A 14,587-nucleotide genomic window follows, 5' to 3' on the forward strand; every position below is an offset into this window, starting at 1 on the left:
TATATATACTCTGTATAAATTGCATGAAAAGGACAAGACTGCTTTTATGCTCATAGAAACATTTAATAAAGCATAAGAAATGGAGTAAAAAAAACTTTCTCTAATCTCAGTTGTTTTAAAGTCACCCCATTTTCACCCCACAAGAGCCAATTTAGTTCATCTCTCTCAATTCAAGGAGTTCAGGACACGAGCAAACAAACCTTTATTAATATGCAGAAAATTTAATCAATTGAATTCATTGTGGCTTTTAGCAGCTCAGATGTGATTCATACTGCCTCATTAAGAACATATTCACAACCACGCAATTATGAAAATTGATATTTCTTTAAAAAATAATTGTGCACAGAGCTTTTAACAGGATGTTCTGTGCACTTTGTTGAACTAAAATGACTAATGGCTTTGAGTAGCAAAAAAGTGAATACAGTACAATACAGAGCTACAGCAATGCTTTTGACTAGTGATATTTACCTTATCATGATTTTATGATTTTTAAATTTTTAAATAAATATTAATTTAACTGCAGAAAATGGCTTCCACATTTGTTTATTTATTTGACCAGAATAACAAGCTAACAGGTTGTCAGAGTGTGGTTTTGCTGCCTTAAAAAATTTACATTTAAAACATTTCATAGCAAATGCCAAACCTATACATGATCATCAGTTTCACATAAAATAACTCAGATGTGTTGCAGCTAGCTGTTAATGCTGCTATTTATGTTTACAGGTAAACTTCTATAAAAAGAACAATATAATGCAAAATTCATATAACGACAAGCTTTATAAAAAGCCATTTGCGTCAACCACAACATTTTTGACAATAAATATGTTGTTGTTAAAGCAGCAGCATTCCGTTTTTGTTTTAGCTAGCAACTCTTTGATAGCTCTGCTTGAAATAGCTGTTAGTTCAACCCAATCAGAAATAAATTAGTTTTAAAAAAAACTTTACAAGATGATTAAAAATTATAACTTCTTAAATATGAATTGTTCATTAACAAAACTGCAGAAAATGAGTTTCACATTTGCTAAAAACTGCTTATTCCATGCAAATACATGAATTAAACTGAAGGTTCAGTCAACACTTGGTTGTTGGTGTTGTAGTGTCTAATAATAGGTGGGTGGAACAGGTGAAGCCTTCAGGATGTTCTGGAGGTGATGGGTATCTGGTGCTGGTGGAAGGGACTCTCTTTTCATGAGTTTGTCCCATTTGCACTCAGGTAACAGCTCTTTTGTCTTGTCTCTCTACCTTTCTCCAACCCGTTCTTCCCATCTTCCCCTTCTTCTCAGAGTCCCACGGAGTCCCTTTCCTTTCTAAACAGCAGTCTGATGGGTCAGTCCACCGGAAGAGAAGTTCCCCTCGTGTCCCTCCCTCCCCTCATGACCAAGCCAGGAGAGCAGTACCTGGATTTGACCCTGCTGTAGCACATACACAAAAGGTCATGTGACATGTTTGGTATGTAACAGACTTGTTAGTTTAAAAGAAATATATAGTCTTTTAGATGTGTTATTTATATTATTAGGTACAGAAATAATTGTATTTTATACCAAATTTATTGCAACCTTTATCAAAAACATAGCATTTTTATATTGCACAGTTATTATTTTAAAAGCTTTACAAATATTTTTTAACCTGTTGTGTTATTGTAATCATTAAAATATGTTTGCCAGCCAAACTAGAGAATGATCTAGTAGCAACTGAGCTAAATCTTTACTTTAAGCTTTTCTGTGAAGAGTGAACGTTTATGTAAATGTGAGATGTGAGTTTTGTGCCCGACTGTGTTTCAAGACTTGATCTGTAAATGCAGAATATTTTGTATGTTAATGTACATTTGATACAGTACATAGTGATTGTATTGGAAGTTTTAGTGCATGAAGTTTAGTAGTAAAAAACTTTTTAATATGTTTACATTATACCAACTACAAATGCACTGCTAATCAGTAAAACAACAAAAATAAAAAATAAAGTAGCAGTATATTTGAATATTTGTTACAATGTGAGTTTGTCAGTTTGATTTTTGCATGTATTTACAAAAATGTGTCATCTCACTTTTATCAACCTCTTCTCTTCTCCTTTACTTATTTTACATGGATAGATGTCTCTATTTTATGCCAGTGTTGGCTGAAATTTATTTTTGTTCACCTAAACATGGATAGCTACAGTTCTGTGTATTTTTATAATTTTGCATCACTCCAGAGGACTCAAAGTTCTCATCTTACTGTATGAATCTCAGGAGTTTGAAAAGGTTCCTGGCTAATTTTGATACATTTTATAATTAAAGAGAGAGTTCAGAACTGCAGATCCTGATGGGTTTATGTGAAAAGGTTGAATAACAAGCTAACAGGCTATTAAATTGTGGTTTTGCTGCCTTTAAATTTTTTTTATTTAAAAACATTTCATATTAGGCTAAATGATAACCCCATTGACATATATTACTGGATTGGATGTGGCTAGCGCGTTGCTGCCTATATTGACGTGCACGCACTGGAGCTCTGTTATGCATTGAGGAGCTTCAACAAAATGAATGGATGTCAATGGACTGTGAGACGTCATCCTGATGAAAAACTCTTATAACTTCCTTATTTCTTGCTCGATTTTTACAAACTATGGTTCAAAATAAAGCTGATGAAATTGTGAATTTTATAGTTATGGAAATTTAAATAGATAACTAATTTAAATGACTAAAACAGTGGCTTAAACTAAGTATTTTGCATTTCACAGGTGTTTTTCCATACAAATCAATGAGTTCTGACCAGCTGGATATTCATACATTAATCAGAACTGAGTCTTAGATATTTGAAATAATAGACATTTATAATAATAAAATTAATATTTCAAATGTGTTTGTGTGTATTTTTATCACCCAAGCTACTGCTTCTGCATCTTCTAAAGAAACCTAATGGTGATGTTTAGAATATGTGTAAGTACAATATTATCACCATATGTGGGACTGACTGCAGTAGATGGCTGGATGAGGTTAGCATGGATGCTTGTAGTAAAGCTAGCAACAGGCTACATTATAAACAAAGTTTACATGTTTATCAACAGAAAGTGCAGGGATAGGATCCTGGTGGTCCAATGTTGTCTTTTACCTGATAAAATGTTTGAAGCAGATGCTAAGTCCTTGGTTGCTCTTTTTTCTGGTCAAATTCAGCTCATCCAATCGCTTGAATGTGGCAATTAGCTAGCCGCTCACCTTTTGAATCTTAGCTTGGGAAAAAGTGATCAAAAATACTCCTTCCAAGTGGGGACGATGCTGGCTGTATCCTGACTGAGTCACTGTTACAAGAAATGTAGCACACTGTTTTATGGTCCTCCTGGTAAAGTTTGAGGCTGTTTTCCCAAATTTATTTAAGTTTAAACACAGCTAGACTGGCTATGAGAGTTTGTAGCACATTAGTGTCAAGATGACAGTCATTTGACTAGTGTTCTAAAAATAGCCTGAGTGAAGGTCCCCATTGTACTTGGTGTAACAGCTAGCCGCTAATGCTGGTAACCATAAACTTCTATGGTCTATATAAAGAACAGTGTAATACAAAATGATGAACAGGTTTATAAAATACCATTTGTGTCAACAACAACAATGAAAATGGATTTGTTTTTGTTAAAATGGCAGCATTCCACTTTTGTCTTAGCTAGCTCAAGCTGGTCCTACTTGGGCAAGCTAACCACTGCTAGTTTACTAGTCTGGATTAGTTAACAACCGACTAGCTAAAAACTATTTGTTAGCCCCACTTGGACTAGCTGTTAGCTTGTCAACCTAAGCAAAATGAAATTATTTTCCTCCAAACTCAAAAGAGCCATCTGTAACATCTTAAATATCAATTTTCCATAAACACAACCCAACATCAAGATAGTAAAGTATTGCTTTAAGTGTTAGGTATCCCATATGCTTTCTTTTTGTTCTGCTGACACCATGAAATACAACTGAATAAATTGATTACAGTTGTTTCTTTTTAAACTGTTCATTGGTAAATTTTCAGAAACATTGAAAAGTAAAAGAAGCTGAAGGATGTTTGACATGTTTTGTAAAATTTACTGCCTTTTGTACTCTTAGTAGAGTCAATGTATTGGTTCTGAATTTGTATCTTGCTCCTGTAAGGAGGTCCTGCTGCAAACATGCTGGATAAACAGAAAATACAAAATAAACACGTCAAGTTTGCAGTCTCCATCTGCTTGATTTCACCATTTGTCTGTTGAGTAATTAATTTATGCTTATTGCACAGCGGGTACCTCAGGAGGGATTTGAGGTAGAAAAGCAAAACACCCTGGTGGAGTCATCTATTGACAGAATGTGGATCAAGGCGATACTTAGGGAACACCCTCACACTGTCCTCTGCGATTACCTCTGAGATTCCCACATACACATAACCTATAGCAAAGAAGCCATTGTCAGTCATTTAAATACTGAACACATTATGTGAGAGGAACGTTTTTAACCAAGTGAAAAAAGTGTAGACAGGAGAGAACAGGAAGAAAGAAGGTGAGCAGACAAAAAGATGTCAGAGCCCCTCGGGACAGGATTGGCATTGTGTAATTCAATCTTGTGCACCCCACCCAGCTTTATCCTTTTAAAACACGTTTGCTTATTCTCACACTAACAAAAACACACTGCTTAAACCAGCACAACATACCTATCCATTTAACAAAGCTCAAACTATGCTTTTTATTATCTTGTCAGACGCACTGGAGCCAGGGGTGGTACCAACAAGGAGAGCCAGAGGGAGCAATGGTGAAAATTGGAGGCACCCACTGTCCTGCTTTTTGGCCAGTTTTATTCTCTTGAATCCCAAACATTTGCTTGGTGTGCATTTTTAATCCATGCTCCCAGTGGTGGGCAGCACTAATCTGAAAATTAGTTCCACTAACCCTAAAGCACTGACTCAAATATTTAGGTCCCCTAATTCTAAAGCACTAATGGTGCGTTCACACCGAACGTGATTTCAGCATCAGGAGCATCAGGTTTACATGCAAAGTCTATGGTGGACACGCTTCAATCAGCGTCTGGAAGGGCTGCGGCGCCTCAAGCGCGATTAGAGCAGCGCGATTTGAACGATCTGAGCGTTCGACGCGCTGAGGCGCAAATCGCTGATGTTAGAAAATCTYAACTTTTGCAGCTCGWCGCGCCACGTCAACCAATCAGAGAGACTCCACTGTGTGACATAGCGACATATTTCCCGACGGGACAGTTTACTGAATGATGTCCACTAACCTGAAACAGATGGAGAGGAGCTCTTTAGCTGAAATCGAGTGCCTGCAGTCGGTGTCCTGACAGATATATCCGCACCAATGCGTGGCAACAACTCATAAGACTGGAAAAATAGTCCTGAAAGCGAGCTGTGAGTCTCTACTCTGAATTATCTGGTGAATTAATTAAGAATTAATTATCCGATGAACGTGACATGCTCTTGCTCTCTGTAAATAAAGCAAAGCCACTTCCTCGTCCGACATTAAACAGAGCCCGGCAGAGGAGGGAGGGGCGGGGAGGCTGTTGCCATGCAGCGCTTCAAGAGCTGTCCTGCGCCTCAAAGTGCACAAGCGACCAACTTCAGCGTTGGCTGCGATTTTGAAGCTGAAATCACGTTCAGTGTGAACGCAGCATTACTCACTGAAAATTTATCAAAAGCTAACTCTAAAGCACTAAAATAACAATCAACCCACGGAACATTCTTCAACAGACAACATGAGTCACATTGCCATGTAAAGACTTATCATTGACATTCCACAGCCATATTTGGGTTCATATATTGTCACCTATAGTGGATAAATGACACAAATATTAACAAAATGTGTGGCAGCTTTCACCTTTAAGTTGTTAACATTAACATTGACCAATGACATTTATAGATCTTAGTGCTTCTAAATTTAGCCTATAAATTTAGCATGTGCTAATCCACTAATAAATTTTAAATTTAGCAAAAGCCCTAAAGCACTAATCAGGAAATTAGTTCCCCTACTTGTGCTTTAGGGGAACTGTGCCCACCAATGCTTGCCCACTAGCTATTTAGGCAGTGGTGGACATGGTTCCACTAATAGTGGAACTAATATTTTGTTCAGCAGATTAGATTTTCACTAACTTTAAAAACTATTAGTGGACCAATTAGCTTCTGCTAAATTAGGTTTTGCCAACTTTAAGTCCACTAATGGCTAATCAACGAACAAACATAACAGGTCAAGTGTCAGAACCGTCGATCTTCAGCTGTAAAGTGGCAAAAAAGTTTGAAACAGACTGTGACAGTTGTTTTAGCAGTTAGCAATTAGTGGTTGGTGCAAGTTTCTGCAAATTTTTACATTTAGCAGTTTAGTGCTAGTGAATCTATGCATGTAACATTCTTTTAAAGCAGTCAAGTTTTCTCTTTTATCTCTTGTATAAAGCTAAAAATGTCAAATCTTGTCCCCTTAAATAAGGATAACCAGTCTAAAACTCAACATTAGGATGCAGGTTCTCAGAAAGTAAAATACGTATTTAAAATAATTTAAGAGAAAAGATTTGATGCGTTGAGCAGTGACAGTGCTTTTTCAATAATATCACCTGTGTCAAGTACTGTTAAATCAATACTTCATTGCCTTTCATACATTGTTTTTATATAAATTGCATGAGACAGGTGAGTTTTTAATATGATTCAGACGTTAGCAGGTCTTTGCTGAATTCATTGCAGACGTATTATTTGTAACTAAGCAGGTCTATGAAGAAACAAACGGAAGTGCAATTAACAGACTGACTCATTCTAACTGCACCTGAGAGGTGTAGCGGCAGATGAATGGGTTTTTCTCTTTTATCGCTGCATTCCCTAACAGGGAGGGTGAGAGCAACACACCAACTGAACATGCAGGGGTGAGGCCGATCCACATTCCCCTGTCAGAACAGAGGCAGAATCAAAGTCGTCAGACTAATGATGGGACCTTTTACTAAAATCCATTCACCAGCAAGAAAACAAAGAAGTGGGATAAAGTTGACGAAAAAGTTGCTTTATTTCCAAGAACATGCTTTCTCAGATCCAACTTGCCTGTGGTGAAAATTGTGTGGAAAAGAAAGCAAAGTGATCAGTTATCCTCATGACAACCTGTAGCGCAGCATCAACACTTTTGATTTGTCTCCTTCTAGTGGACAGAATGAGACAAAAAAAATGTCCAATTCCTGAGTCAATTTTTCCTGTAAAACACATTCTGTTCATATCTTAAAGCACAAATATTGAACATGTTTTAGCATGTAAAAATGGACTTTTCATATATACAGTACAGAAGTAAGCATTTACAGTGTGTGCTTTTTGTTAGCATAATAATTACAATGTCTATTTACACTTAAAAGAAACTGATTTTATAAGTGAAGTGAGAGGATTAGGGCCTCAACAAAAACAAAAAGAATCACATAAACCTAAAAGATAATAAATAAATTTAGAGGAACACATATGCAGGTAGCATCAGAACGACAGGTGTGATCAGCTCTTGATTCCAGTTTTAGATCATTTAAAAAAATTACTTAAGCAAAAATTAACAGTTGGCTTGATGCTTATATATTTTGCACAAATGTTGGTCCAGTGGCGTCTGTTTCTTTTGTTCCGTCTGTGTGACGTCACAGCGTTTGATGGTCCAGGTCTCAGAGTTCAGTCATCAGCAGGGCTCTTAGGATCTTCTCTCTGTCCAACTTCATTTCCTCTCCACTGCTGAAACACACAAACTTTGTGTCATCATGACGCATTTATGCTGTGCCTGATTAATTTATCATGGCTAACATTTGCAAACCTGATTTTTCCCCCAAAAGACAAGATGGTTAAATTTTTTCATTTATGTTTGACAGTGACAGTAAAACATCAGCAAACATTTACGTGCTTTTAAACAGGGGCGCCTGCAGGATTTTATTGGAGGGTACGCACAAACCCATCTACCTGACCCACACAAATACAGGCCACATAGGATAGGCACGATGTGCATGGCACACACATCAACTTGGCACTGCACCAGGTCCTGACCGACATGCCACAGGAGTGCAATGCACATCTGTCCCACAGGCCCAAAGCGTGCGCACACATTTGTCCCACTTTTAACTCGTCACATTATGAAAAGTCAAAAAAATAAACCGACAAACGTTAGCTATTTGGTGGTTACAGATTGCAATATTACATTATTTCTGTCTGCGTCCTTTGCAGGAAGAAGAGAGAAGAAAGAGGAAGGCAGAGCAGCATCAGACAATCACAATGCACCGTGGTCACTGTGTTAAAACGATTATTAAATAAAAATAGGGCAAGAATATGGATTTGATTTATGCAGACTATAGTGGAAACTATGTCAAAATGCAGCAAAACAGTGACTGAGGGTGAGGTCAGTGAAAGGTGATTTTCAGAGAGTTTATTTATTTATTTTTTTAAGGGGAACAAGACGTGAAGCAACACTGTTAAAGTGAATCACAAGCAACCCTCAGCTCAGAACACATGTTGCTTAAACACAAAGATGACTGCCTGACTGATCAGTCAGCACCAGGTGGTTAAAATTACCTGGCTGAGTGCTGCTGGCTGAGCTGGGCTCCTGTGGGTGAGGTGTAGCTGCGGATGTGAAGGCAGAGAGAAGTTATCTTTGTCCGCGGGAGGAGAGATTTCCTGGCTCAGGTGCTGTCAGTTACATCCAGAGGACGAGGCAAAGCGATGGCACTTTATTTCTACTCTTTCGTAAACGTTTCAACAAGATTTAACCGTTCAAAAGTCCGCTCACTCATTATTAGTTAGCTTCACCGCACTGTCAGGTTAAGGAAAAAAGCGCCAGGGCAGCGTCAAATAAACAAAATGAAATAACTAATTACTTAATGATTTTTAACTTATCAATTATTAGTTTCGGATGCATGCACCCACCCAAACAGACGCACACAGATGAAGTTCTGACAAAAAAGACAATTTCTTATTTTCTTTTTGTTCAACATTTTTGTAATAATAAAGAGTGAAAAATCATTAAAAAATCGAATGAATAAAAAAATCGTTTTTTTAACTGAAAGGAAACTCTTAAGGTACGCACAGTGTGTATAGCTGTACAGCTGCAGGCGCCACTGTTTTTAAAGATTAAACTGAGCAAGGAGCATAAAGGGAAGGTCTTTGGATTGTGTCATAATGACACTAAGATTAGATTTATTTTTTTCCAGCTCAGCAGGTGATTCAACATTTTAGATGTGTTGATCAGTGTGAAATATATTGGGACTTAACACTACTGATGTTTGAAAATGATGACTATCAGTCTACAAAATTTTGGCTAAAGAGTACCGACTAATTCAGCAAGATAAAGCCTTTTAATTTTACTGATTCTAATGTAGATCCCTTGTTAGTTACTTTTGCCTAAGTATTTATATTTTAAAACAGAAAATCACTATTTAAATGAAATAAGGTGGGCGATCATGTAATTGCCTGTGTGTGTCTTGAAAAATAATATTTTGATGTGCGTTTGATGTGATTAACTTCTAGAGTAAACTCAAATGAAGAAAATCAAAAGGCAGTCACCTCAGAGGGTCTCTTAATGTAAATTTATTTAGAGTGTGGATGTGTTACCTGTTGTTATGGGCAGTGAGGTAAGGGACCAGGTGAGGCATAGAGCTACGATAGTAAGAAGGGGAGAGGTGAGGGGAAGGCGAAGGAGAGGGACAGCATGGACTACACAGCTCCAGTGTTGGCATATTATCCACCTGGAACAGATATCGGTGCATGCACAGACACAAACAATCCTCTGTTTACTTAAAGACGACACAAGGAAAATGAATGAGATTTTTTTCCCACAGGTGGATAGCAGTGACATGACAAATGATAAAGGTGCACGTGTGTTTGGGTTTGTTAGCTTTGTGTTACCTGTGGGTATATCGACGGTTGTATCTGTTTGTCCAGTGAACTGCTAGATCCAGACTTTCCTGCTTTCTGAGAGGAGATGGCTGCAAGCGCTTCTGGTAGATTGTCTTCATCCTCGTGGTTACTGATGAGTAACAATTTGAAAAAGTGAGTTGCTTACGTGACCTGCAGGGTGACGATCTGCAACCTACAGAGGTGCTTGCTTCATAGCTAAAGGGAACTACTCTCCCACACACAGTCTTTGCAACATACGACTTTTCTTTTAAGCAAGAAATAACTAATTACAGCAAAATGTTGTAAAAAAATTAAATGTGACCTGATGCATTGTAAAATGTGGCCAAAATATGATAAATTTCCACCTTAATGTCTGAGAAAAAATTTTTGAAGCACTTTAGGGAGAAGTACCAACATCTAACAATGATTTTGAGCAGAAAAGTGCTAAATTTTCGCTACTTTCCTTACACTAACAAAGATGTGGCATTGACAGATCTGGGCCACATAAACTAAACCACAACTGGACCAGTTGTGGGATGGACAGATCTGGGACAAATAAAACAAACCACAGTCAGGCCAGATGTGGCATTGATAAGTCTAGGCCATTAAAACCAAACCACAACCGGGCCAGTCATGGAACTGACTAATCGGGGCCATATAAACCAAACCACAACTGGGCATGTCATGGAATTGACAGACAACCAGTTCAGATATGGAATGCCATTATAAAAACGGTGCCATCACTGCCAGTTGACAAAACACTTCCATGCCAGGAGTTCTAGCTTGACACCAGGGCTGTGTCCAAAACGGCAGGCTGGGTCCTCCGAAGGACCTAGCCTACCTGGTCGAGGTGGGCTGGGTCCTTGGCAGACAGGGAAGACCGGAAAAAAAGTATCTGTGAATTTGGACGTTCTAGCCTCCCATCCTTACCCTAGCATATGTCCAGTCACCTAGCAACCGTGACAACGCTAAACAGAAGCAAAATTAGATCAAAATTAGAAAAATATCCATTTGTTAGCATTATTAATATCACAAAACAATAAAATTAACTTGAAGAACCAATGGATGGTGTATGTTTATTTTGCTATATAAGTTTGTTTTATTTTCTCACAAAAATAATGTATAAAACCAGTCGGCTGTGTCCAAAATGGTGGGCCGGGTCCTCTGAAGGCCGAACTCATCGGCAGCATATGTCACAGCGTCGCAACGAAGGCCATCAAAAACCGAAGACTCCTCCGATGCAGCGAATAAATGCATCCTTCCTTTGGCCCAAATCGAAGGACAGGTCAGATGGATCCTTCCCGGCCCAGCATATCCCATTATGTATTGCGGCCCGACCGGAGATTTTTTTTTATGCTGGTTGGCGGATGAAGCGAGAGAAAAGATTACGTTTTAAAAAAAATATGGCAGTATACAAATTGAAAATTTCAAGCGGTTGTAATTTTAATACTTTTATCATTTGTATAGACGTATTTTAAAATATTATTTTTGTCAGAGAAAAAAATGGACTTATATAGCGAAATAAACATGCACCTACGGCGGGGCCATTAGTTCTTCAAGTTAATTTTACTGTTTTGTGACATTAATAACGCGAACAAATTGATATTTTTCTAATTTTGATCTAATTTTGCTTCTGTTTTGCATCGTCATGGTTGCTAGGCGACTGGACGTACGCCGGGGTAAGGACAGGAGGCTAGACCGTCCAAATTCACAGCCTCTTTTATTCTGGTCTTCCCGGTCTACCAAGGACCCGGCCCACCTTGACCGGGTAGGCTGGGTCCTTCGGAGGACCCAGCCTGCCGTTTTGAACACGGCCGTCTATACAAATGATAAAAGTATTAAAATTACAACCGCTTCAAATTTTCAATTTGTATACTGCCATATTTTTATTTAAAACATATTTTTTCTCTCTCTTCATCCGCCAACTAGCATTAAAAAATCTCCGGTCATGCCGAATTCATTTTGGGATATGTTGGGCCAGGAAGGATCTATCTGACCAGTCCTTTGATTTGGGCCAAAGGAAGGACGCATTTATTTGCTGCATCGGAGGAGTCTTCGGTTTTTGATGGCCTTCGTTGTGGCGCTGTGACGTATGCGGCCGATGAATTCGGCCTTCAGAGGACCCGGCACCGTTTTGGACACAGCCCAGATCTGGCCCACACCTGTCTGCTCTGTGGGCCAGTTCTACAACACCCTCTGCACCCCAAGTTGCCAAGACCTTGGCTCGTCGGAGTTGTACTCACAAACTGAACTGTCGTACGAGACGTTTCCTGCGGTTGGAGCTCGGGTTGCCTTTGACCTGCAGTTCCTCTGCTGTGAAGTTACGATCCTGCTGCTGATGAGGCGTCTTTTCTGCTGTCAGACTGGATGCTGCAGAGTCTTGGGACGAACTTTGATATCTAAAATAAAATGCAAGAGAAACTGAGTCCTGCATGCAGGAAGCTGTGTAAATATGGAAACACAGAGAAGACTACTAACCTGCCATTCAGGGTCTCGTTTGAGCTCTTCCCTCTGGGCGTTGTTGGTGTCTCCTTTAGTGTGCAGAAGAATAAGGAAAAATGAAAAACACACTGCCAAGCCTACAAGGTAACATTTAGATATTGAGATAGGGTGCTGACCCTAAAAGCTGCCTCCATTTGGGCTTTGAGGATGTTGCATTTAAGGTGATCCGGGAGCGCTGCCGGAGAAGCAGGGGGGTGTACAGACTTTTCCGACAACAGCTTTTCATCTCCCTGTCAGGCGAACGAAGAGAAAAATGAGGGGGTGCTGGGAAATCTCTCAGCATGACAGGAAAACATGGCGTAAAAATGTTTGTGACCTTTTTGTCGATGTTTATGTGAAGTGAAGGCCAGGGAGGAGAGTCATCATCTGTCTCCAGAGCTTTGAGAAGAGACTGAGAGACGTCCAGGTCGTCCGCAGGGCAGGGGGGAGCTCGACGCTCTGACACACACACAGTGTAAATAAAAAACATAAAGATTCACAGGAAGAACAAGAAGTAGGAAATAATTACAATGGTGCTTGATTAGACTGACATTTCAGACTCACATTTACAGTCTGTGCTGGCACTCATCTTTACAGCCGCAATTTTCTGCTGTCAGGCTAATTTTCAACACTGAATTCATAAAATCAAAAGTTTCTTAAGTCTAACTTACTGTTTTTGCCATGTCATAAAGAAATATTTTTAAAGTGTCAGAAAAAGGGTTCATTATAATACCAAAAACATCTAAGAAGTTATTTTAAACATTAACTTGCTTTAAGACATTTAAAACTACAAACATGATTGAGCAAACACACAAAACATGTTTTAATTCAGTCAGTTTTGCAGAAATAGATGTAAAACTTGATGTGGTGGAAGCTGACATTTGCATCATAGATTCTGAAATGGGGCGCATAAAATGTTAAAAAACGTCACTAACACATTTTCATTATTTAGCTCAATTTCTGAGTGTAAAACTCTTGATAAAAAAATTCTAACATTTTTTTGTTATTTAGCTCATTGTTTTTTTTTTTGTTTTTTTTTTTTGCTAATTTTTACTAAATATTCAATTTAAATGTTCAATAATACAGTATGTAAATATCCTAAATCTAAAGGTGAAATCGGAATGGAACTCAGACTGGTGCACAGATGGTGCTTAGCTTTTTTGCGACGTCCTCATCCTGAGACAAAAGCAAGCTAATGCTGCTAACGCTTTATCTACAACCCCTGGCAAAAAGTATGGAATCACCAGTCTTGGATGAGCACTCATTCAGACATTTCATTCTGTAAAACAAATTCAGATCAAAAACATGATACAATAATAAGGTCATTCCGAAGTGCAACCTGTTGGCTTTCAGGAACACTCAAAGAAATAAAGAGAAAACATTGTGGAAGTCGGTGAATGTTACTTTTATTGACCAAGCACAGGGAAAAAAAATACAGAATCACTCAATTCTGAGGAAAAAAGTATGGAATCACTCAAATTGGAGGTAGAAAATAAGGACACACCCAGTCAATTTTCTTTCCCTAAATGGACACCTGCCTCAGATTAGATTTGCTCATGAGTCTGTGGTTAAAAACACCTGCAGTCATGACACCTTGGGGGGCTGCTGGATGAACAGCAAGAACCACGGCTCCAACAAGAGAAATGTCTTTTGAAACAAAAGAGAAGATTGTGAAACTTCTTGAAGAAGGTAACTCTTCACACATGGTTGTTAAAGATGTGGGCTGTTCACAATTCATCCATCCATCCATTTTCTGTACACGCTTCTTCCTTTTCAGGGTTGCGTGGGTCACTGGTGCCCATATCCAGCAGTCACAGTGCGAGGGGCGGGGTACACCCTGGACAGGTCGCACGTCCATCACAGGGCCACTACTTCAACTTCATCCATCCATCCATTTTCTGTACACGCTTCTTCCTTTTCAGGGTGGCGTGGGTCACTGGTGCCCATATCCAGCAGTCACAGTGCGAGGGGCGGGTGTACACCCTGGAGAGGTCGCAAGTCCATCACAGGGCCACTACTTCAACTTCATCCATCCATCCATTTTCTGTACACGCTTCTTCCTTTTCAGGGTGGCGTGGGTCACTGGTGCCCATATCCAGCAGTCACAGTGCGAGGGGCGGGTGTACACCCTGGAGAGGTCGCAAGTCCATCACAGGGCCACTACTTCAACTTTTTTTTTTTTCAAACTAAAGTAAGAAGTATCCCTCCAAGAAATTACTCAAGAGTAAAAAACATTTGATAAAAAGACTACTCAAGAAACTGAGCAGGACATCTGATTTAATATATAAAAATGTCAAGTT

The 14,587-nt window shown here is 39.0% G+C and overlaps 1 protein-coding gene across 5 annotated transcripts in view; it reads right to left on the reverse strand.

Annotated features, from left to right (window-relative positions):
- Nucleotides 1–6,989: 6,989 nt before the first annotated feature.
- The window catches only part of epb41l4b (erythrocyte membrane protein band 4.1 like 4B), a gene marked incomplete in the record, with an annotated part of 40,235 nt that continues 32,637 nt past the window's right edge, over nucleotides 6,990–14,587 (reverse strand). The window contains 8 exon segments of one of the 5 annotated variants that reach the window (XM_014015637.1): nucleotides 6,990–7,655; nucleotides 8,487–8,534; nucleotides 9,522–9,655; nucleotides 9,816–9,936; nucleotides 12,050–12,205; nucleotides 12,285–12,337; nucleotides 12,425–12,538; nucleotides 12,625–12,746. In XM_014015637.1, coding sequence (XP_013871091.1) covers nucleotides 7,592–7,655; nucleotides 8,487–8,534; nucleotides 9,522–9,655; nucleotides 9,816–9,936; nucleotides 12,050–12,205; nucleotides 12,285–12,337; nucleotides 12,425–12,538; nucleotides 12,625–12,746 — 812 coding nt within the window. 5 annotated transcript variants of the gene reach the window in all.

The sequence above is a fragment of the Austrofundulus limnaeus genome, unplaced genomic scaffold, assembly GCF_001266775.1.
Source record: "Austrofundulus limnaeus strain Quisiro unplaced genomic scaffold, Austrofundulus_limnaeus-1.0 Scaffold132, whole genome shotgun sequence".
Lineage (NCBI taxonomy): Eukaryota > Metazoa > Chordata > Actinopteri > Cyprinodontiformes > Rivulidae > Austrofundulus > Austrofundulus limnaeus.